We start from the raw sequence: 25,647 nt of genomic DNA on the forward strand, positions 1-25,647 counted from the left end.
TGAGTGTTGGCCAGTAATAAAAATCAATTTTCTAGAGAGAAGGTGGCTCTCTCCATAGCTGTACCAGTATCTCTCATGTATCTGTGGTGCCATGTTACCTAAACACACTTGAGAGCATTCTGTTCTCTGATTACACCAACTCCTAAAAACCAAGTATTTCCTAAGTACATTCAGGATTTGCTGGTAAACTGGCCCAACAACTCATGAGGGAAGGTCCGTTTCAAAATTCACATCACCAATAAATAGCAAGACAGTGACTGAAATGTGAATAATTCAAAAGCAAAAAACCTGGCATAACAATGCATCCCTAGTGAAACATTTTAGGCATCACAATAAAATGTACTAGTATTTTTGAGCAATAGAAGTAATACAGGGCTTCCCTCGTGGCGCAGTGGTTAAGAATCTGCCTGCCAGTGCAGGGGACACGTTCGAGCCCTGGTCCAGGAAGATCCCACATGCCATGGAGCAGCTAAGCCCACGTGCCACAACTATTGAATCTGCGCTCTAGAACCCGCAAGCCACAACTGAGCACACGTGCCACAACTACTGAAGCCCGTACGCCTAGAGCCCGAGCTCTGCAACAAGAGAAGCCACCACAACGAGAAACCCGCGCACCGCAACGAAGAGTAGCCCCCGCTCGCCTCAGCTAGAGAAAGCCTGCACGCAGCAACAAAGACCCAACGCGGCCAAAAATTAATTAATTAATTAAATTAAAAAAAAAAACAACAACAAAGTAATACATATACACTTCTTCAGGTCACAGAGGAGCTCAGATCATGTACACCAATTAACTTTGAAATCTTACATTCAAACATTCCTTCATTTCTTCTTACCAGATACACTATCTGACATAATAATGCTTAAAGAACTCGACTCTCATGCAGTGACAATGCTTGAACAGTATGGCACGAAGACAAAACAAAGCCCCCGTACCTGGTCAGCTAAGGCCACACAGTGCTCCGGGTGCTGAATGGTGGTGCAGGTTTGCTTCCTCCAATCCATGATTCCATTCTGTTCAGAATACTGCATGGTGAGCCCATCCAACGGAGAACAACTTGTACCAATAGTGCTATCAAAAGAAGAGTTCACGCAAGTATGAAACTCTGTCTTCAATCAGCTAACCTTCTCATCTCATAATGAAGAAGCTATACTAATCCTTTCTTCAGTATATTAGTTTTTTATAGAATGCCTAGCAACAGCTCTAAGGAAAAAAGTCTACTATAAGAATAAACCAGTTCATACCTCTCTTACCTATTTAATAATTAATACCTGCCTCTGAGGAGGTTGACAACAGAGGCACAGTCTGTCTTTAGACTCATCCTGCACCACGCACAGCTGGGGTAACTCCAATCTCAAGAGAACCACTATGTACTGTGTGTGTCTAAGGCAAGTGAAGGGACAGGATAATGTGACTGAAAACCAAGAGAAACACACAACAGAAACAGACTCAGAGAGAATCCAGAGAATGAAGTGATTGGACACGGACTCTGAATTAACAGTGCTTCACATCGGTCAAGGACTACAAGACGACGGAATTTTGGAAGAATACTGGAATATATAAAAAAAGAACCAAATTTAAATTCTAGAACTGTACAATAAACTGAAATTAAGAACTCAATGGATGGAAACAGATGAAAAAAATCACTGAAGAGGAAATTTGATCATGAGAAAATAGACTGGAACACAGAGGAAAAAAATGTGGAAAACAAAAAAAATTTGAGAGAACACCTAGGACATGGTGAAAAGTCTAACCTGTAAGCATCCCGAGCCTCAGAAGAGGGAACAAGAGAACAGGCAGACGCAATATGTGAAGAGAGAATGGCCTGGGCTTCTCTAAAACAGAACTGTATCAAACTTCAGACTTAGGAAGCAGAACTCATTCAAAGAAAGCTACAAATATATCATAGGAAACTGCTGAAAACCAGACAATGGGAAAATTCAAAAACACAGTCAGTTTGGAAAAGCACACTAACTTTCAAAGAGCAGCAATAAGATTGAAGAACAGTGTCCACTGTCCACAGTACCCACTGTCCACTGTTGCCCCTAAAAGCAGAATCTGGGGATGACACAGTTGATGTGGGAGGTGATCCAGAAGTGGGAGCAAGGAGTGGGGAGAACGAAACAGGAAAGGAGGAAAAACCAGCGTGTGGGTCCATTAGTGAGGCTGCCGCTATGAGCGACAGAGGCTCAAACCAGCTGGGACCTCCCAGAATTATCTCCCCAAAGGGCAGGAAGCGGGAGCTCCCCACCAGTTGAGGGCTGACCCCTGGGGCAAATTAATGTGCAGCTCTGAACTGGGCTGGTTCAAGGGCTAAGCAGGCTCATAGAATCAGCACGGGCCCTGAGGCAGGAGGCGGACAGTCACGAGGCAGGGCCTGCGGAGGGACGGTCGCAGTGTGAGGGGGGTTAGAAGTCACGTAAATGATTTTATGTGGCTTGCAGCAGAAATCAAACTGGGCTGAGAGGATATGATGTGAAGGACCAAGGGCACTAGACCGGAGACAGCGACACTGGAGCTTCCGAGCACTCACAGAAAGTAACTGCTAGCCTGGAGCCCTATGTCATATGAGCAAAAATGTCTTTCAAAACTGAAGGCAAAATAGACATTTTTTCCAGATAAAAACAAAGTGATTTCATTACTGGCAGATATGATGACAGGGAATTCTCAAGTGTTCCTCAGTTAGCAGGATGCTCAGGCACACTGGAAGGAATGAAGAACAGTGGAATGGTAGAAACCTAAATGATTAATGCAAAAAGGTTTCATGAGGTTTAAAACAGAATTAAGATGCATGACAGCTACAGTTTATAAGCTGGGAGGAGGTAAGTGAAGTTACAGTGATCCAAGGTCCTCACGTGGGAAATGGTACAAGCACAAATATCAGACCTTCCTAAGTCAAAGATGTAGAATAAAACCTCTAGGTAACCATCAGAACAATCGAAAAACAACGTATGGAAAACTATCAAGGCTAATAGAGAAAAACAGAATTTTAAAAAAACGCCCAAAAGCAAGAAAGGAGAGAAAGGAAAACACAGAAAAGGTGAGACAAATAACAAGCGAACAGTAAACCGGCAGAATTATAGCCAAATACACCAGAAAGTAAATGTGATGCTGATTTAAAAACACACAAAGTCATTCACGTTTTAGGAACTAGATACCTACTTCACAAGGGGATTTTTCCCGGTATGTTTCTTGTGGATTATGGTGTGCTGTAATACATCTAGAGTGGAGGAAAAAAACAATTTATTATACCATATGCTTCTACAAAATCCAAAAGGAAGACGCAACTAATGTATGTAACCATAACAGTGTTGACAGACCACGTAGAGCACTTCCAAGCATTTTTCACAGAAAATTCCTTAAAGAAACAATTTTTCAAAGGCACAGTAATTTCCTTAAATATCCTCTCAAATATGTTCCACCTAATAGCAAAATCAATTTTGTCCAAGACTACGAAATTTGACATGAGCATTATGCTGCAAAACCACACATTCAATTTCAGGCTCTTTTTTAATCATTAGAAAAAAAAAGAAGTGTCTCAAATATCAAAACACCACATGTTAATAAAACCAACACCCATGTACCCACCTCCCAGGTATCTCTGTATTTGCCTCTTTTTATTAGGAAAGGAAATATCCCAGAAACAACCGAAGGCCTCCCTCCCTCTACGGAGGTTAACTAGTTGAAATAATCTAGTGCATGTTTTTATTTTAACTACCCCTGTGTGTATTCAAACACACAGTGGTGCTACATGTTTGAATATACTATAAATACGCTTTATTTTAATTGCCACCTAGCATGAATGTACCACAATCTATTTATAACTTTATTAACATTTGAAACATTTGGGTTAACATCCAAGTACTTGCTGTTACCCATAAGCTGCTGGGAGAGCCTGAATCCCTGGCCCCTGAACACACGGACGACAATTTTCATAGAAGCAGAACTGCTGGGTAGGAGCATTAATCACCTCCAACTTCACGAGAGTGTCAAATTTTTGTCCAAAATAGTTGTACCAAGAGTTGTACCAATGTAAATTCCCATCAACAGTAGATGAGGATTCCCATTACTTCATATCTTTGATAATGTCAGACTTGAAAATGGTTTGCCAATCTGATGAGTGTGAACTAATCTCTCATTGTTTTTTTGTTTCTTAATTATTTTATTTATTTATTTTTGGCCGCATTGGGTCTTCGTTGCTGCGCGCGGGTTTTCTTTAGTTGCGGCGAGCGGGGGGCTACTCTTCGTTGCGTGCACGGGCTTCTCATTGCGGTGGCTTCTCTTGTTGCAGAGCACGGGCTCTAGGCACACGGGCTTCAGTAGTTGTGGCACACAGGCTCAGTGGTTGTGGCTCGCGGGCTCTAGAGCACAGGCTCAGTAGTTGTGGTGCACGGGCTTAGCTGCTCCGTGGCATGTGGGGTCTTCGTGGACCAGGGCTCGAACCCGTGTCCCCTGCATTGGCAGGCAGATTCTTAACCACTGCGCCACCAGCGAAGCCCCTCTCATTGTTTGTTTGTTTTTTCTTTTTTCTCATTGTTTTTAGTTTTCATTTTCTGGACTACTCGTGAGGCTGAACCATTCAAGTTTCTTCTGTGAGAACTGCCTATGTTTATCTTTCCCCATATTGTTGACCAGACTGATTTTCTCAATGATTTTTAGAAGAATCTATAGTCTGGACGTATAGTCTTTACACCTGTAAATATCCTGCAAATGTCCTCTGAATGGTAACCTCTTGTCACTTGTTAAGCTTTCATTTAGATTAGAAAGATCTCCACTATGGTCATGCTCTGGCCTGTCAAGAAAGCCTTCTCATCCCAGACTATTAACATTTAAAAATTTAAGTTTTACATTTTACATATTACATTAAGTTTATATATGTTGCAAATAATTTGTTATTCATTTGAAATTTTCTGGGCCCAAAGAAGTAGGGATCTAATTATATAACTTTTTTTTTTTGACTGGAAAGCCAGCCAATACCATTTATTGCATATTCTTTCCCCACTTTTCTGTAAGGCCACCTGTCACATTCCAAGTTCCCATATGTCTGTTTCTCAGTTCCTTAACCTGTTCTAACGGTTTGTTTACCTATCCCTGTGACAACATCACGCAGAAGGACTTTATTCCAGTGAATCAGCGTTTACCTTCTTCTTGACTTGAAGCTTCTGAGCTGTCTTCTTTTAAGTGTTCTAATATCTTAGAGGTCTTCAGAGAGGATTTTAAGTTATCTGCGGGAAGTATTAAATACCATTAACTTTTAGGGAAAATTATAATAGTGAGAAAAACAAATATAATAATTACTCTTCTCCCACGGAGGATGAGAGTGGAGAGTTAATGGTAAAGAGAACATGTCTAGTAGTTAAGACTTTGAAGAAAGCTAGAGGACATAGCACAAAACCCTGGACTGGGAGTGGGGACCCTGAAGCATGGAGCCAGCTCTCCCCATAAAAGCCACAGGAGTGAAGCAAGCTGCTTCACGTCTGCCTGCCCCCGTGTGCTCTTGTGCAAAATGAGGAGATGGACTAGATTAGTGCTTCTCAGCTATCTGTGCTGTGTAAGGTTTTTCAGAATCTCCAGTTTGTGTGGATCGCTCCTTTTATGAAAGACAGTGTAATGTGGCAACGTCAGATTACTCCCAGCGTCTCCTCTCTGTTCCTGTTCTTCTACCATAGACCAGTGACCAGCAGTCACGGACCAGCACTGACCCATGGAACCCACTCTGATGCACTGGATTACGTCTCCATTAAAATACAGACCAGTAGGCTTCTGGAGGTCAACATTTTAAGTCATTCAGGAGTTTAACATTTGTTCTCTCAGCTGTCAGATATGGAATATCTGCTCTCTATTGTGGGGGCAGGGTAAGTTAGAGCTGTCATTTCTTAAAAGAGTAAGTGCAAATGAACTTTGCCAATGGTGTGTTCTTTGGAGAAATAATTTGAACATCCTGACCAGATTTTCCACAATCTCAAAACATGTCCTTTACTTTATTTATTTATTTATTTATTTATTTATTTATTTTTTACGGCACGTGGGCCTCTCACTGCCGTGGCCTCTCCCATCGCGGAGCACAGGCCCTGGACGCGCAGGCCCAGCAGCCACGGCCCACGGGACCAGCCGCTCCGCGGCACGCGGGAACCTCCCAGACCGGGGCACGAACCCACGTCCCCTGCATCAGCAGGCAGACTCCCAACCACCACGCCACCAGGGAAGCCCTCAAAACATGTCCTTTAATACACTATTTTGATTTCACAACGATCTGATATCTTAAAATCTACCAGCCTCTTTAGCATTGCTCATGTAATTTAGATACTGCCAAACTCTGCAGACGGGTTTTCTGTTATTTATCTGTGTACTACTCACTTGGGTACATTTTCCTAGGCAGCCTGCTAAAATCTGAATTAAAAGCTTAAGTTCATGCTTCAGTGCTTTTTTAGAATTAGACAGACGCTATTTATAGATATTCATTAAAAACCACACTTGGTTCAAGTGGAAAGCACTGACTGTTAAATCTGTTATGACTCTAGAATGATCAGGATTCTCTTTTCAAAAAGCTATTGCCACTATTCAGACATGAATTTAAACATGGAGTTGTTCATCTCGTCTTAGTCATGAAGAGTCATTAATTCTAGTTGCTACTTTTTGTTTAAATTGTTTAAGAGATATATACATACACACAAATGATTAGAAAAACTAAAAGTTAACCCCTATGTTACAATAAATATCCAATCATACTATTTTTTTTTTTACCTTTTTTCTCTCCCACTTCGAACTGAGGAAAAATGCATTTTCTTTCCCCTCTAGATACAGGGAGACATGGCTTTGTTGAAAGCAGAAGGAAAGATTTGAAAAACAAGAAAAATACACAGCGACTTGCCACAGTGGCTGTGCTTAAAGTTAGCAGAAATTCTCCTAAAGCACACATCGATGTTACTGGCAAAATATTTGTTAAAAAAGGCAGCTAAGATAGACGTGTATAAAACTAAACTCAAGGTAGACCATGATGAATGCTGAAACACGCAGGCAAAACCAAACCACAGGAACATAAGAGACATCTAGGGAATCCTCATGAGGTGTTATTTCAGTTGGGTCCTGAAACAGGTGTGATTTTAACAGACTGTAACAAAAGATGGGGTGCAGAACGAGCCAAGACCCTGGGACAGGAAAAGGCAGGGAGGGTGTCCTGAGTGGCTGCCAAGCCTGTGAGCCCGAGAGAGGCGAGAGGCGGCTCAACGGGCTCACGGCAGGGCTTGAATTTCACAGCAAACGTTTAAGGTTCTAAATAGAGGATTAACAAATTGATCCCCGAGACAAGCCCAGGACAGGTTATAGTACAGTAAGAAACTAGAATCTGAGACAAGTGAGGCTTTGCACAGTCTGTGCATGAAAAAAAGACCTAACTAACATGGGATTGGTGAGGAGGGGTAAAAAGGATGATGTCCTTTGTCTGGCATGACTTGGCCTTTAAATGATTGAATACAAAGAGGAAAAGTGAAAAGAGTAAGGCCAGAGTTTCCAGCCTAAGAGGCCGGGGAGGTCATTATGGGAACAGGGGCACATCATGAGAGGTTATCCATCATGCAAGCAGCACTGCAGCATCTCTACAACCTGTAAGCCAGATCTCCCAAGGAACTTGAGGATCCAGTATGCCCACGAGTTTGAGATACTTGGCCCTTGCCTTGGAATCAGTCTGTTTTGTGACATTAGCTTTTTTTTTTAAATTTTTTACTTTTTACTAGAGTATAGCTGATTTACAGTGTTGTGTTAGTTTCTGCTGTACAGCAAAGTGAATCAGTCATATATATACATACATACACTCTTTTTTATATTCTTTTTGCATATAGGTCATTACTGTTTTGTCACATTAGCTGTTGTAAGTTATTTTCTTTAAAATTGCAGTGTAAAATTCACTAAAAACTATAAATGTTTCTAATTTTGTATGCCACTATTCCTTGACCTTAACTAAAGTGACAATCCCATACAAGATGGCATGGTAAGCAAGAAATCCAAGCAAGGAAAAGGTAAAATTTCTACAGAGAAGCAGAGGGACACTTACTGAGGCTGTGTAGAGGGTCTGATGATATGGACTGAAAAAAGCTGTGTACTTTCTGATTCTGTAGAAAAGCTCGTGATGAAGTTGAAAATAGCTGCCTGCATATAAAAAGAAAAGACATTCATTAATTTCATGTACTATAAATCCACGAGATAGTTTAGATTGTAAACAAACCCAGTGGCAGTTTAATTCAGGTATAAAAAACTGTTTTCCGAAGGAAAAGAATATTATTTGCTAATGTATTTCCCATAGGAGGAAGTGAATAAAAGACTTATTTACAAGAATCTAATAAACAGGCTTATTTGTAATTTTATATAATCTAGTGGTAATGCTTCAATTCTAACCAACTATGTATTACTTCAGCCTTTTACCCAAGTGGTCCAATAGTCGCCTTTCTGCTCAGAAAAACAACTTCAGTTTCTTTACCCTTCTTCATAGGTGTTACTTTTCATCATTTGGGTGTACCATGAAGGCACCTTCCCACAGTCTGAAAGTAAGAGGTTGGGAAGTTCGGGATGCAGGAGTTCTGGAAACTACGAACGGAACGCAGCGGCCAAGTTAGTTACAAGTATTACTACAGACTAAGGTATGACTGATGATTCACCTCAATATGTATCATAACATAATTCTAAGCTGTTATCTTTAAAAAACAGCTTTCCTCATGCTTTACTAATGTCATTAGAAGATTCCAACTGGAGGTCTTCCCTACAAACGGGACTCTGCAAAAAGGGGCATAGTTACAGCACAGTCTAATGCAAAGTTTACTTGGGATCTGAGTACCAGCTCAATCGCTTAAAAGCTGAATCACCCTAAACAAGCTATCTGGCCTTTCAGTTCCGATTTCTTCTTAGGGAATATACTAACATTCTTCAAGATTATGACACTCAAATAGTATACGCATATTAAACTGTCACCCTGCTCAACATCCAAACCCCCTTCCATTACTTTTGAACATTTTAAATGCTCATTTAAAAATTTAATTCTTAATGTCTCCCCAAGGTTTTGGACCTATCATTCAGATTAGTTATAAAATCATCAAAATACCATATCAAGAGATGACCCTTATGGACCAAAGTTGCCTTGTGCATTAGACAAAATTGCTTCTTGGTTCTCAAATGTGGAGGTAAATATTCAATAGGAAGACAAAGGGAGGAAATGAAGAGATGGAAGAGAAATTGAGATACAAAGTGTGGAGCTAATCTAAATTTCCAGGTCTGAACACATTACCTAAGGCTGAGGATTAAAATCCAAAGGCATCTACTGCCCAGTTACATTTACAAACCAAATTAACTGGTCAAAAGTACAGGCATATCCAGTATAGGAAAACCACACCTGAGATAAAGGCAGGGGCTTGGCTGGAATCAGACTCAAGTCAGGGTTCATTGCTGCATAACCACAAGATGGCAGTTATACCCAACTAGAACCCAACGTGGCCATAAACTACTCAAGCAATCAAATAAGAAAAACAGGATTACATTTTTTGTTTGTTTGTTTTTGTGGTACATGGGCCTCTCACTGTTGTGGCCTCTCCCGTTGCGGAGCACAGGCTCCGGACGCACAGGCTCAGCGGCCACGGCTCACGGGCCCAGCCGCTACGCAGCATGTGGGATCTTCCCGGACCAGGGCACAAACCCGTGTCCCCTGCATCGGCAGGCGGACTCTCAACCACTGCGCCACCAGGGAAGCCCAGGATTACATTTTGACATAACAGAAGTCATCCAACCCCAAATGTACATTTCAGTGCCATATCTTCATTTTCCTAATTTACAGTGTACTTGGAAGTAAATGCAGTATGTCCTGTACCAATCCAATCTCCACTTCACTTATAAATTCATTACCTACCTCTCGCTTTCATTTCTCCCCCTCCTTTATAATTGCTACATTTCTTAAATGAATTATAGTGATACTAATCTAAAATTCACAAACTGAGAATAAGTGTCCTAAAATCCAATTAATGGTGTTGAGACCACAGGCTAGCCATACAAAAGAATCAAAGATGTTTTTAAAAGGAAGTATTACGAAGAAAACATTTTAAAAATATAATTTTTGAAGAGAAAAAGTCTTTTCAAGCTGGACACAAAACCCTGAACCCGTAAGAGAAAAGACTGATAAATCCAACTACATAAAAATTTAAACCTTCTGCATGGTCAAGAAATGACAAACAGTGCTCCTTTCTTTTATCTAACAAATAACTCTTATAAATTAGTAATCAATAAAAAAGTGAAAGTGACTGAAAAATTCATTCACAGGAAAGTACAAATGGCCACTCAAATACAGATTAAAATGAGATACAGTCTTCCTTTTTGAGAGACTGGCAAAGATGAGAAGCTGAGAGTATTTATGTCTGCTGAGGTGTGGAGGAGATGCAAAAACAAGGCTTCTGAGGGTATAAAGTGCTACTGCCTCCTCAGAAGTAATCTGGAAGTACCGCATATTAAAAAATGCACACTGTACTTCTGACCAAAAATTCCAATTCCAGACATTTCTCTTACAGAGAAGTGTGTTAAGAAACATATATGTGGACGGTCACTGTAATATTCTTGTAGCTTTAAAATATTTAGGAAGAACCAAAACAGCCATAAAATACACTGATTAGTTTAATTATGGTACAACTAAAAATGGAACATTACGTAGCAAATAAAAAATGAGGCAGCAATCTTTTTTACATGTACTGATGCTTTACCATGTCCAATACATTTAATGAAAAGACTAAGTGGCAAAAAAGTGTGCAAAGGAGATTCATTTGCGCAAAGGAAATACACACAAATACACAAATTCAGGGATGTGTACGTGCACAGAAAATTTTTGGAAAGGTATGTAAGTTTTTAATGAAGGCCACTTCTAGTGAGTAGACTTGAAGAAAGGGATATTAGGGACTTTTCACATTACACCTTCCTTTGCATTCTCCACAAATAGCTTGAATAACATCTTTAGAGTAAAAAGGCTATACACACACACACACACACACACACACACACACACGAGATCATATGAGGAGAATCCTAAAAGGTATAACAAGGAGTCCAACACATACTTCTTAATTGTGGTGTTGGCCAAGAGCCAAATTTCTGAAAGTGGCTCCTTGTGGATGTATTTTTTTTCCCTCTGAAAACCTCAAACTTACGAAGTTGCAAATAAAGAGAATTTTCTTTCTAAACCATAAATAACTGACCTCTGCTGCCCCAACACCGGGTGAAACATGAGTATTCCTACAAAGACATTCTCCTACAATCAAAATCAGGACGTTAATACTGATAAATCGTGACCTCCTAACCCCCAGACACCAGTTAAATTTTGCCAATTGATCCCAAAGTATCCTTTTTACCACAAAGACCCAGTTCAGATCCTGTGCTGCATCCAGCTAGCCGTGCTATCTTCTCAGACCTCCCTCGACTGTCCTGGCTTTAAGAGGACAGCGCAGATATTTTGTGGAATGATCACAATTTGGGTTTGTCTGCTGTTTCCTCGAGATTAGGTTCACAGCAGGAATATCACAGGAGTGAGGCAGTGCTCCTTCGGTGCTGCCTACTGTGTGGTAGGCGATCCTGAGTCAAGTTCACTCTCCTGGATCCAAGTAGCATCTGTCAGACTTCTCCACCCAGGGTTACTCTCCCTTCTTTAGAAGTAAGAAGCTCTGGGGAATGACTTTGACAATGTAAATGTCCTAGTCCTCAAACATTCAATCTATTCGTTTATTATTTATCTCAACATGGACCCATGGTTTCCTATTTTATTCAATGATACTGTTCTTATTTATTTTGATGTTCAATTTGCTCCAGATTTGACCAGTAGGAGCCCCTTCAAGCTAGCCTTTGTCCTGTGACCAAGCCAAACATTCCCTGAGCGCTTCCTTGCTCTCTGGCACGACGGGCTCATCTTGTATTTTTCCTCCTCCAGCCCTGCAATCAGCTTCTCCTCCAAGGAGCCCTAGCTCTGTTCAGTGGAGAACGGAGTTACAAGTCAAGCTCTGGATACCAGGGATGCCCACCACTACTGGGGTGTGGCTGCTTCCAGACCCTTTCAATGACCAGAGTCAGGGAACACACGTGTACACACACAACCACATTTATTTCTGTATCTACCTATATATACTGAAAATCATGAGTCTGCACCGGTATCTTCAATTCCAATGAGACACTCCACGGTTCATTCTGGTTTTCTCCTTTCCATACCATAACTCTCTTCTCCAACAGAGAAACTTGGTTCTCATGATTCTTAATATATACCCTAACTAGGCCCATCCCCCTGTAGTAAGCTTATCCGTCTCCCACTGTCACTGCTTCTCCCTTCGGAGCCCTGAGCATACGCCCTCCTGACCCCCCCCCCCCCCCCCCCCCCCCCGTCTGGGCCCCACGCCCTGCCGGGCCACCTGTCATGTGTGCACCCTCTGGAACATTAGGCCACGCCTCCCACCACCATGCGGGGGGGGGGGGGGGGGGGGGAATGACTTCCCTCCCCAGAGGCTGTCACCCAGCGCAGACACCAGGCTCGCGCTGCCACCCCCCACCCCCGTATCACAGCTGCACGAGCCCCTCCTGAGCCACCTGTATGTGCAGGGGCCTGAGAGTGCGCCACCCTCCAAGACGTGCTCTGCGGACCACGCGCCTCCAGCAGCCTAGAATCCCAGCACTGCGCTCACCCCAGAACTGTGCAGCATGACTCTGCCCTTTAACAGGCTCCCCAGGGATGCACACGCCCACCGATGCTTGAGCAGCAGCACAGGGGACTCGAGTTCAGCCAACTCTTCCTCACCCAACCCCACCCCATCTCAGCCCTGGAATGCTCTCTGTGCCCACCCCCAAGAGACCCAGCCCCTCCCACTTCTCCTCGGCCTTCTCTGGACCCTCCCACTGTGCCCTCTGGGATGCCCGCCCTTCAGTGAATGGGCTGGTGCCTTCCGACTCTAAAATCCCGCCGGCCCGGCCCGCTTTCCTCACAGCCCATTGTGCGCCGGGCTACGCGGGACGGGCGCTCCCCTGAGGCTGCTCCCCGGCCACTCCACGTCTGGCTCCAGCCTCCAGGTCGCTCTTCAGTCCCTCCACGCCTTCCATCGTGCTCGCGCTCGTAGGGGGGCTTCGAATCGGACCCTCCAGCTCTCTGCTCCACTGCCTTTTCCCAGTCACTCCCTCCATCTCCTCTCTGGTTTCCCTCATTTGCTTCCAAATCACACCCTAAATCTTGTCATACAATGAAAATACCCTCCCTCCCGGATTTCTGCTTCTGTCCCCAGCCCCACCCCATCCTGAGAATACTCAGGGGGCCTGGGGGCAGCAGGAGGGTCACTGCATGAAAAGGCTCGCACCTCTGCCTCAGCAAGTCTTCCTCCCAGGCTGGGCCCGCTTAGCTTCAGAGGGCAGATCAGTCTCACCTAAGCCCCGACTCTAAGCCACATATGCGCCAACACTGCTTTCACTTATTTTACTCATTAATAACTGCAAGTTTCCAGTATAACAGCATTTGTTTCCTTGGCCGTTATTCCTTAGTTTCTCTCTCCTAAAGGGGGGCCCTCAGAGAGGGATGAGCGCCAACAATGACCAAAACCACACTGCAAACCTCGGCTGCCCTTCACTTTCCCACCCATTAGCCTAATCTTACTCAGCAACTTAAATCCAAAACCATCTCCAAAGTTGAGCTCTTGGACAAGGGCTTTCCCACCCATTAGCCTAATCTTACTCAGCAACTTTCCCACCCATTAGCCTAATCTTACTTTCCCACCCATTAGCCTAATCTTACTCAGCAACTTAAATCCAAAACCATCTCCAAAGTTGAGCTCTTGGACAAGGGCCTCTTCCAATAAATATTTTATGGTGAAAATAAGAGGTTTCACTGAATATCTGCATACTTCAGAAATGATTTTTATGATAACAGACAGCTGAAAAGTACAAGGATATGAGAAATTCGTTTGGTGTCTACTACTAGCCTAGATCTAAATAACACAAGGATAAAAAGTCCATTCTGAAAAGTACTCCAGAGGAGGAATCTCTGTGATCTCCCCTAGAACTCCATCCTCAGCCCCGGGACGGCCATGGCCCAGCCTGTGAGGCTGCCGGGGAGGTGCCAGTAAACCGTTACCTCAGGATGGGCTCCAGGTCAGGGTGCCGCCATTCTTCCCTCTTCAATGAGCCCTGATTCAGGGCTCTTAAGATGGTCTTGTCAAAAGTCTCCGAGGACAACTCCTTTGGAAGCTAGGAAAGAAAAACGGCACGACCAACGTTAAGTTTCTCACTTACTGACAAATATGTCACACACCAGAGGCACAAAAGGAAGATGAATGCCTCCTACTCAGAAATAATCCCAAAGCAGTTCCTTTTCTAAATCTTCCCGAAAAGCGGCACTGCACAGGGCACCGCGGGGTCCCGAGGGAAGGGGAGGGGCCGAGGGTGCCGGCAGCACTAAGCCTGCTCTGGGCCCGCCGGCACTCCCCTCCCATCCCAGGACACCGCACCAAGGTTCTTTAGTGAAATGGAGCCTTTTGCAGGGCACAGGGAGTATTATTTTTATCCTCAAATAGTATTCTGAAAACTGCGATCTCCGCCTTTGTAGTTATCCCTTTTGTGCCTTCTGTATCACGTGTGAACCTCAGGCCATGTCAGACTGTCAACGCTACACACCAAATAAAGACCTGGGTGTGAAAGATGGGGTGAACACTCAGAATCTTACATAAAAAGATGAATTGGAGGTTTAGTAACCTTTTCCTCAGTGTGATGGAGGTGGCCTCAGAGCCATGTACAAGAAATCACAAAAAAATCATCAGTTGACCAAGAAAATTTTTTAATGAAATAAAATGACTTAAAACTTTGTTTTTATTAACTAGTTTACCTATTAAAATGCCTAATAAATTGATCCCTTATAAAACTAATTTTCCAAGTCTTTCAAGAAGTCAAAGTTTTAAATTTGACTTTTGATAACTAGTCTTTGCAATTAACTTGTGAACTGCAGTCACTTTCACTAAAATTAAGAATAGAACCATTAACACATTTATCTAAGGTGCCACAGGAATATAACAATCTATACAAATTTGTCCGTTTACATATTAATGTTTAATTGGAGAACCCAAAGTAAGTATTCTTCTGACAAATAAGCATTTTGAGTCAACAATTCAGAAATGGAAAATTTAACAAAGGTAGCATAAGTATTACTATTTTAGGCACAGTAAGACTATGGAATCAAGATGTTATCACAGAATGAAGCTCTCTTCCTGGCCCTTTTATTAACGTGGTAAGGTCAAACACTCTGCTGGCATTCCACACACCCACTGTGTAAATCACATCCTCAGACCACTAACAGGAAGAAACATGTTCTGGATCTACACATTTTTCCAAACAAGGAAATGACCATTCATTTCAGTATTTATACTTTGATGTTATCATTTTAATACAAATTTAGAACAGTAGGCATATATCACATTACCCATTTTAAACACAATTTCTCCTGAATATCTGTACACAGCCAAAACCAGCTTCAGTGGAGAAGCTTATTTCAACTACCGAATGACTGATGGCTCTTCTAAACACAGGAAGGTGAGAATATATTCATTTTCACCTGGTCAGTGACTGCTCACGTGACTGGGCAGAGTGCGGATATGCAGCCAGTGGAATTTGCAAACTGATTTATTTTCAAGTGCTTTTACCTTCAATATCCAGGGACTACTTCCAGTCCTAGAGGAAGGCATATTCGCTAAAAATACATGTCTCTTCTATACCAGTCACTCGAACTTTCTCACCTGCCTGGTCTTTGTTCCAGCATACCCAGTCCCCCACCTCCGGGGCCCCGGCTCAGCCACAGCACAAGCTCAGCGTGCTGGAAGGCATTCACACCTCGGTACAAGTTTTTCTTTAAAAACACTGAGGCCTGACGGATAACCATCTACAAAATCTCATTACAATTTGGTTTTTGCAACTCTCCTCATTAATCCATTCATTCATTGAGTCAACATATAGTTCAAACTCCGACCCTGTCCTAAGTACTGTTTCTGGCACTGTGGATACAGCAGTGAGGATGAAACAAGAACCCTGCCTTCATGGAGCTTCCTTTCTGGCAAGGAGAAACAACACAGGTGCCAGACACAGCCGTCAAGGAGCAGCAGGGGAAGGAGGCCAGGATGTGGAGGACAGAGAGGCTACTACTGATATGGAAAAAAGGATTGGAAAGCACTGACCTCAAACTCACTACAGCAAACTCACTGACCCTTCTCACTATAGCAAACTTTAGGTGCAGTTCAACAGCCTCCACAGAAGTTAAAGACTGTTAGTATGTACAGGTTGTCAAGCAGACAGCTTATGCTCTTACCTTTTGTAGATGATTTTAAAAGGAAGATGAAAAGGAAAAGAGACATATGGTAAACTTGAAAGGATATTTCATAATCAGCAATTCATTCCTAGAAGTATGCTAGTTGCCAATTATTTCATATAACCTGATAAGGCATTGGTCCTACGAAAAAACCACTATATTCAGATGTTGGCTAAGTAGGGGGACCATTAATTACTGTGATTCTGAAGAGCAAATTATTTATTTCGGGCTGCATTTTTTTTAAAAAAACACCTAAGCCTTTAGAGAAATTCTGTGACTGAAAAATGAAATCTGTCAAGACAAACAGTAGATAAAGTTTAGGGAAACCCAGAGGAGAGACCCTGTCGGGCGCCAGGCGCAGAGTCACCAACAATATACATCTCAGCAAGGAACCAGGAATAAGGTTCCCCCCCCCCTTTTTTTTTAATGTGGAAAACCATCAATTCCTTATATTGGTAATGTAAGGTAACAAAATCTATGTTTAGAATAACATGACATTTTCTACATCAATGTTCATGAAGAGTTGTAAGCCAGCTTCTATATACACGCTTTAATTTTCCTGGTGTTTGTTTTGGTACTAAGGTTTTTGGATTCTGTATACCAGCAGTCCCCAACCGTTTTGGCACCAAGGACCGGTTTCGTGGAAGACAATTCTTCCATGGACCGGGGCGGGGGGTCGTGGGATGGGATGGTTCAGGCAGTGATGCCAGCGATGGGGCGCAATGGGGAGCGGCAGGGGAAGCTTCGCTCACCGCCACTCACTTCCTGCTGCACGGCCAGCTCCTAACAGGCCGAGGACCGCTACCTGCCCACTGCCCGGGGGTTGGGGACCCCTGCTGTATATCACATAAAAATCGTTTTAACAAAAAAAATCTATACTTTTACCTTCAGCAGAAATTCCTGTAGTTCTTGGTGGGTTTTTGTTACTGTTGTGACTGAAAGATCAGACCAATTTACCTGATTTAAAAAAAAAACACGTTATACAGTTATTTCTTAGGCAGGAACTGACTGGAAAAAAGCCATGTGTAAAACAAATGACCTTACTTTAACTTTATCAAGATTAACAATTAGAAATATAAAAATCTGGTATTGTCATAATTTCTTCAAAACTGTTAAAATTAACTGTATATTGACATTCTACTTTTAAAAATTTTAATAACTCCTTTCAAAGTGCATGGTTTATCAAAACAAGCTGTCTTCTAAAAATGTGACTATACTTTAGTAATTTTTCAGAAAGGGAAATGTCTTACGTTCCTCTTGGTGACATTGTAGGGACTCTAAAATGACACTTCGACAGCACAGATCTATGCCCCAAGAAAAAAGAAAAACTCGATCTCCTGGAACTTTAATTAAATATACATTCTTAAGAGAAATACCAAGTTTACTGCCCGCCCTTCTTTGGTAGTACTGTATTGCATTTTTATGGGGACTTATGGTTTATGAAAAGATTTCATCTTTATCTTAATGCTTTACAATCCTATTAACGTAGATGGGGCAGACATGACCACCTCTGTTTTCAGATGGAGAAACTAAAACTCAAAAAGGCTAACTTACTTAGATTCAACTCTAGGTAAGCAGAAGAGCCAGAACTAAAATCTATTACCCACCTACTTCTTGGATACCTTTAACTCAGTGGACTCGATGGTAACCCACTAATAATTTCTACTTCACAATTATTTGAGCTGAGTGAATACTTGAACTATGCTAATACATAAGCCTTACCAACCAATCATGCCACAGTTAACCAGATACTTAAGAATACATACAAAATTTTATCTAGCAACCTTCAAACAAATATCCTTATTAAGTGACACATCTTTTAAATGATTTTTAATTATTCAAATGTTTGTTGAGCAGCTACTTGTGTCAGACACTGTTCTTATGAAAGGATACAGGAGTGGACAAGACAGTGAAGCCTCTGCTGGCTGAGGTCAGAGTCTAGTGCAGGAGTCAGATTAGAGCCAATGAATGTACAAGGAGTTCCATTAGTGATCAGTGCTCCAAAGAAAACGAGCTGGGCATGCAGCAGGAGCTGGGAGAAGCACGTCAGAGGGGTGCCAAGAAAAGCCTCAGAGTAGGGGCCGTCGAGCCTGTGTGTGACCTGAAGGGACGTCAGCTGTGCCAGGGTCTGGGGGAATATTGTTCCAGAACCAGAGGACAACGAAGGCCTTAAGGAAGGAATGCGCTTAGAGCTCCAGCAACAAAAGGAGAGCTGGTCTAACTGAATGACGTGAGCAGGGGGGCTTGTGTTAAACGTTACAAAACGTAGGTGAAACATGGAGATAAGGACTTAAAATTTGAAAACTGAGGATATTTCTCACAGAAGAAGGCAGAAGCCAGAGTCCTGAAACTCCAACTAATGTACTAAGCAAGTCAGATATGGCGAGATGCAGAGGATGAAGATTCCTGCTCTCTATGAGATGACAGCCTTCTGGAAAGAAAAATCACGTAACCCAAATTAAGAATCTGGGAAAGGGATGATGGTGGTACACCTGGGATGAATGAAAAAACATTCTGCTGGAGGATCAGAAATGACTTTGTGAGGTGAGTACAGCTAACGTTGGGCAAGCAACACCTTTGGGTAGGAAGTGAAGTGAGGATGCACAGAAACACAGCGTCCTTCCATGTGGCTTCAAGGCGTGGGCAGTCCCACGTCAGAAGAAAGTGCTTGACAGCAAAGCCCGAGCAGGGAGGAAGGAAGATGCCAACACGGAATGCACATCACAGTCAACAGGCAAAAAGGAGCCGCGGGGACAAACAGAGCTGGGCTCTGCAGTTAATCAGAAAGCTGTGTGAAGGACAGAATGACAGCAGAGCAATTAGAGATAAGAAAAGCCAACAAAGGCCAGAAAATAAAAGCCTTGGAGAAAGAAGAGGAGGAGAAAAATACCAGGAAAAGACAATGCCTGTGATCTTGATTTTTAAAAATACTGGTGAATGTTTACTTTCACTTTTTAAAGATATATCTTACACCTTAAATCTAAGGCTCTTATTTCTTTTTAATAAAACTGTCAGAGTAACTTTAATGTGATACAATTTTTAACACTTGGCAAACCATGCAGTATATACTGAAAATAGTACATTCCCTTAATTCAGACAAACACAGACATGGGTATAGCTTCCCTTAAATTGGCAAACCTGCCATTAAGTTGCTCCAAAGATCAATTTTAATTCTTTCCAAAAGATCATTTAACATAGTATGAGATATCTTTTTGGGTGATGAGAGTAGCTTACTTTGAAGGTGTACTCCCAATATTTGTCAGCCCTTTTTCTCTGGACTCCTTTCAACATTATCTTCTCAATGTGTACAGCTGAAAGAAAGAAAACATGCTGACTTGTTCTACAGAGACTAGATACATATTTCAGTTACCCAACCTGACAAAGCCAAACGATTAAGCTATTTATCTTCATCTTTACTACTAGCCTTAATCATGAAATAAAACAAAAAAAAACCAGAAGCACAGCAATGTGCTGTCCATCCATGAAGTAATTTGTTTCTATATCCACTAAGCATGCTGAATGGCTGAAGTCATTTCAAGCACTCTGCTAAGCACCAAAGATAAATAATAAAAGGCGCCTGCAGTGAAGATTATTTTTCTAGATGAAATCTTCAGAACTGTTAATTCAAATTACCACAAATACAGGACTTTAGAGTCATTCAGTTATTTATGCATATTAGGTGTAAACTAGAAAATGTTTTTTGGTTTTTTTAAAATTGGGGGGGAAAAACCCTTCAAAAGTAATATGAACTGGTAAAAATTTCCTTCCAATTGAGAATTTAAAAATTGTTTTTTTCGAATGTGACCCTTAATATCATATAACAGTAACACAAACTTAACATTATAATAAACTATGATGGTTCACTGTAGCAACATTTTTCACAATTTATTATACAGATAAAATAGTGATTATAAATTACATTAATGGCTTAAGAACAATTACTCTGAATTGAACTAGATAAGATGGTCAGCTTACTCGTGAAGTAATAAGCAAAAGTGCAAATCCCCAAACTACTCATTTCATACATCCTTCAGTAAAAGTTATCACCTTAACAAGTAAATCTCTTTACAAATTGAAAAGAGCCAGTCTACTAAGCATAATATAAGGACTTAAGGGGGGAAAAAAAAAAAAGATTGTTGCTCACAGTGTAAGTAGAAGAAATAGTCATGAAGATGATAAAGGTCACAGGGAAGAAGTTAGGAAAGTGACTCAACAGAAGGTCACTGTTGGATTCAGGGGACAGGAGATGGAGAAGAAAAGGGAAGGACTCACTCTGCCTTAAAAGAAGAAGCTAAAATAGGCGAAGTAGAATATACAAAGTAACAAAAGTATACAGGAAGAATTAAGATTGCTGTAGATCACAGAAGGTGGGCACTGAGAAAGCAGGAAACATAAGATTACAGAAATTTGCTGGTAAACAGGTATAATAAACTAAGGAGATACCATTACCAGTATTTTGTGTTAACTTTCCAAATGTATAATGTTTGGTGGCCTGCTTCTGGACCAATTTCCCTTGATGGGTGAGAAATGTTGAGAATGGGACAAAAGAAAATCTCAGAAGCCAGGTGAGAAGCCTTCAACTGCTCACAACTGCTGCAGTATGATAAAAGCCAAAGTGGGGAAGTGAGAGAGTCTGCTGTTTCCAAAAGCTGTTCTATTAAATTATGTGAAGGATGATGCTATTAAATAAAAACCACCTGAACTAATCAATGTTCTAAAATATGAAGCAGCTTTATTTCTAGGGAAGGGGACCACTGGGGCAGTGTGGGTACGGGAACATGGCTATGGCTTCAGCCTTGATTTCAAGTTATACCTGCTGTGATCTATCAGAATCAAGATGAGGAAAACAAAGGAGTATGTGGTGAGGAATGGCTGATAATGGGAGATCCCCTAACCCTCATAAATTAAAACTGAAAAGCATGGACTGTGTACATTTGTTTACAAATTAAGAATAAAGGAAAAACCATCTATGAGTACGTTACAGTTAATTGTTACCTTTTTGATGTAGTCTTTATGTTTTTTTTTTTAATATCTTTACTTTTTTTAAAAAAAGGACCTTCACGGCAAAACCAAACTCTGCTCTAGGTTACTGGTAGGCTCACTGAGCCTGGCTGAAGCAGTTCATTCATGTTTCGAGTAGTTTAATAGTCTTGAATAGAAGTGGTAATTCTGTAAACATTTTCTAAACATTAAACATTCACACCTATTTTTCCTCCGTGAGGAAAAATGCATTACACGAAAGGATTATTACTGGAATTAAAAGGAAGCAAAACGACATCAATTCAAAGCTGTTATAACTGAGTGTGATGCTAACTGTACATCCTTCACCTTTCCAAGACCACCCAGGTGGCAGTCAACATTTGCCATTTCAAATTTCCCTCAATACAGGTTAACGGACTCCCCAGATGTGAGGAGAAGAGAATATCTGAACTCATTTCTTTTCAGGTGGCAATGTCCTTTCACTCCTCCACCCAGTCCCCCTGAAAACTGCATTACTGCAGGAAGAACGGGCTTGTAAGGAATTTCTTCACTCTCTTGCAGTGAACTTCTGTAAAATTAATTTCTTCAGTAGACACTGAGCACGTTCTACAGATAAAGCACTATGCTAATACTCTGGGAGTACGTTAAGGTCTTTGTCCTCCAGAAGTATGCAATCAGATTTAAGACAAGGGACCACAAGGCAGAACCATGTAAGCATGGGCTGGGACAGGCCAGGGGCTGCAGAGCCAGAGCCCAGACACAGAGTCAAGGAAGTGGGAGGGCTGGCATTTGAGCTAAACCCAGGACCTGTAGGATTTCTCTACTTCAAAAAGGAGAAAGAGGAGTGAGTTAACCAATGTCAGTAGCGCTCTGCAATCTTTTCGTGTACAGATGTTTTAAAGTTGAGGAAAAACACAGCATACCTTCTCGCTGGGTTCTATGAGGTGCCACAGTAAGTCCATCATGAGGTATTGGGGCTTGTTCCATTAAACTGGCCTCATTACTTTGCATATAATCACCATGAGCAGAGTCATTCTAGAGGAGAAAGAGGGGCACATGTTAATCTATATCAGAGACTAAGAATAGCGAATGCCACAAAAATAAACCAGATTAAAGTCCTACTTTTAACAGCAATAATTTTAATAGCAATTTTTAGAGATAAAATAGGTGATTACACATTAAAAGCAGAAAGGTACAGTGTCAGAGCAGTGGGGAAAGAAGTATCAATATTTATCTTCATTTAATGGCAATATTCTATCCATTATTTACTGTCCCAGTTTCCTGGGACACCTTGCAAACTGCTATTCAGAACTGCCAATGATGTCAATTCTTTACCTAAGTGAACCAGGATCGAAGAAATAAATATAAAAAGATGGTACCCTTTATGCTATTCCCCAGATGTAAGGGTATTTGTATATTTTATATAATTATGCAATTTTTATTCATTACTTGGTCTTAGTGACAGTCTAACAAGACGCTTTGTTAGCAAAAGTATCATCAATACACAATTCTAAACAACAATGTGTGTGGACAATGACCTTACTATTAATGTTAAACCATCTAATAGCAACCGGGTGCTCTAAATCTGAATTTGCTCAGCCAATCGCTACCATTAGTGAACTAGAGGTAAGTTTCACCCCAGAACTGCTACTTGGAGTAATGAAGAGCATGCTAATCTTACACACAGCTCTCAGAATTCAAGTATTGTCTTGTATATATTGTTACTCTAACCCACTGGGTAAGCCAAAAATTAAAACAGCTTTATCACAGTTCTTTATCACAACTCACACCTTATCCTCCCCTTTATGTTCAGAATCTCAAAACACTACTCAGACCCAAATTATCTCAGTTACAGGAACCAATTACAATTTTGCAAATCTGCAATAAATAATATACGTTAATTTTTTGAACTGTATAGAGAAATGAAGTAAACAGAAGACCCTAAACTTTCCAAGAATCCTAATTTAAAGACACAGACACAGAGAATGGACTTGAGGACACGGGGAAGCAGAAGGGTAAGCTGGGACGAAGTGAGAGAGTGGCATGGACATATATACACTACCAAATGTAAAACAGATAGCTAGTGGGAAGCAGCCGCCTAGCACAGGGAGATCAGCTCTGGCTTTGTGACCACCTAGAGGGGTGGGATAGGGAGGATGGGAGGGAGACGCAAGAGGGAGGGGATATGGGGATATATGTATATGTATAGCTGATTCACTTTGTTATACAGCAGAAACTAACACGCCATTGTAAAGCAATTATACTCCAATAAAGAAGTTAAAAAAATATATTTTGTTCTATAGTCTCATCATTCATTCTGGCCTGTCAATGAGTGTGGGTTGCCAGTTGACACCTCTATTTCTAGGAATAAGGCATCATAATAGGTACTCTTGGGAGCAAAGCTTCAGCCTTATAGTATGTCTTGTTCTAGAAACCCAAGGAAATAAAGACTGTCTACACAGAAACACCTAAGAAGGGGAGCACCGACCTCTTAAGTCAACATCCAACTTTTGAATGGCATTCACCAACTTTCAATATTACTGAATTAAAAAAAAAGTGGATACAGGAATTCTTCTAACAATAACAAAATCATGTATTTCCTAACCCAAACCATATAATCATTTACTACAAAGTAATACAACCACATTGGCCTAAAATTGCTGTAAATACGTCAAAAATCAATATAAATAAAGCACTGTAATCCTCTCAAATACTTGTGTAAACTGGAAGTTTAGCTTAATAGGTCAACCATTTTATAGAGAGTATTTTCCACACTGTTCATATGTAGTTCATGAATTAAAAATAACACCTTTAAATATAAATGAATGCAAAATATAAAAGAAACAACAGTTTTCATCAGGGAAATGAGAAGCAAAACTACAATGAGATACCACTTCATACCCATCAGAATGGCTATTATCCAAAAAATGGACAAGTACTGGTGAAGATGTGGAGAAATCGGAGCCCTTGTGCATTGCTGGTGGGAGTGTAAAACAGTGCAGCCACTGTGGAAGACAATACAGCAGTTCCTCAAAAAAATAAAATTATCATATGATCCAGCAATTCCACTCCTAGGTATATACCCAAAAGAACTGAAAGCAGAGGCTCAAGCAGATAATTAGTACTCCAATGTTCATAGCAGCATTATGAACAATAGCCAAAAGGTGGAAACAATTCAAATGTCCACTGATGAACAGATAAACAAAATGTGGTATATATACAACTGAACATTACTCAGCCTTAAAAAGGAACAAAATTGACACATGGATGAATCTTGAGGGCATTATGCTAAGTGAAATAAGCCAGACACAAAAAGACAAATACTGTATGATTCTACTTATATGGGGTACCTTAGAGTAGTCAAATGCATGGAGAAGGTAGAATGGTGGCTACCAGGGGCTTCAGAGAGAGGGGAACGAGGGGTAGCTGCTTAATGGATACAGAGGTTCAGTGCGGGATAAAAGAAAAGTTCTGGAGATGGATGGTGGTGATGGTTGCACAACGGTGTGAACGTACTTACTGCCACTGAACTGTACGCTCAAAAAAGGTTAAAACAGCAAATTTTGTTATTATATTTTACCACAATAAAAAATTAAGAAGAATAATTTTATCATGTTGTCTCCACAAATTTTATATTGAAGCAATTGTGTGAAAGTAGTTTGCTTCACAATCAAAATCACATTTTTAAAGCCTGAAGTTACTTTAAAGAACACAATTTAAAAACCAAGTAAAAACCCTCCTAGTTTAATAAGATAGGCAGAAAAATGGTATTTGACCAAGGACTGAAGTTCGTCAACCCATGAAATATCTACTAATTAAGTTTTCTGCCCCCTCCCAACACCAAGTCTCAGCATGTACCAAAGCTATAAAATCATTTAGACTAAATTTAGAAACTATAAAATTTTAAATTTTATTAATTTAACAAAAATTTAATGCCTCATGAGCTACAGAGATCAGAATCACGGTGTTTATTGGTCCCAGCGTGAACGGTGGTCAGTTCTGCCGTTTCCCCTCTCCTTGTCACGCGTGCTTTGCTCTGCGTAGAGGAAGGTGCCATAAAATCTGAGAACTACTGGTTCAATGGAATCGTACAGGAAGGAATTATGCCCACTTTTTCTATTAAGTTCAGATTCCCATGCAAATGCAATATAGATGACATGCCAGAATTGGCATTTTACAAAAAGAATCAGGACCAAGTGGAAAGTGGGAGAATTTTCTCTGCTTGGATTAAGAAGACGAAGTTTAAAAATTCTAAGCCGGCAAAAGAATGCACAGGAACAAAAAGAGCATTGGTATGTGTGTGCCCTTCTCCTTTCTATAACTCATTTGAGTG

At 41.1% G+C, this 25,647-nt stretch overlaps 1 protein-coding gene across 2 annotated transcripts in view; it reads right to left on the bottom strand.

Annotated features, from left to right (window-relative positions):
• Positions 1–25,647, bottom strand: part of ZCCHC2 (zinc finger CCHC-type containing 2) — a 49,199-nt gene that overhangs the window by 13,785 nt on the left and 9,767 nt on the right. The window contains exons 2-9 of one of the 2 annotated variants that reach the window (XM_060121242.1): positions 22,238–22,349; positions 19,569–19,645; positions 17,220–17,291; positions 14,118–14,230; positions 8,049–8,143; positions 5,140–5,223; positions 3,161–3,218; positions 934–1,069 (exon numbers count right to left, since the gene is read on the bottom strand). In XM_060121242.1, the coding sequence (XP_059977225.1) occupies positions 934–1,069; positions 3,161–3,218; positions 5,140–5,223; positions 8,049–8,143; positions 14,118–14,230; positions 17,220–17,291; positions 19,569–19,645; positions 22,238–22,349 (747 nt within the window). The remainder of the gene's footprint in view (positions 1–933; positions 1,070–3,160; positions 3,219–5,139; positions 5,224–8,048; positions 8,144–14,117; positions 14,231–17,219; positions 17,292–19,568; positions 19,646–22,237; positions 22,350–25,647) is intronic. The other variant, XM_060121244.1, reaches the window with a different exon arrangement.

This window comes from Lagenorhynchus albirostris, chromosome 14, assembly GCF_949774975.1.
Source record: "Lagenorhynchus albirostris chromosome 14, mLagAlb1.1, whole genome shotgun sequence".
In the NCBI taxonomy this organism is placed as follows: Eukaryota; Metazoa; Chordata; class Mammalia; order Artiodactyla; family Delphinidae; genus Lagenorhynchus; species Lagenorhynchus albirostris.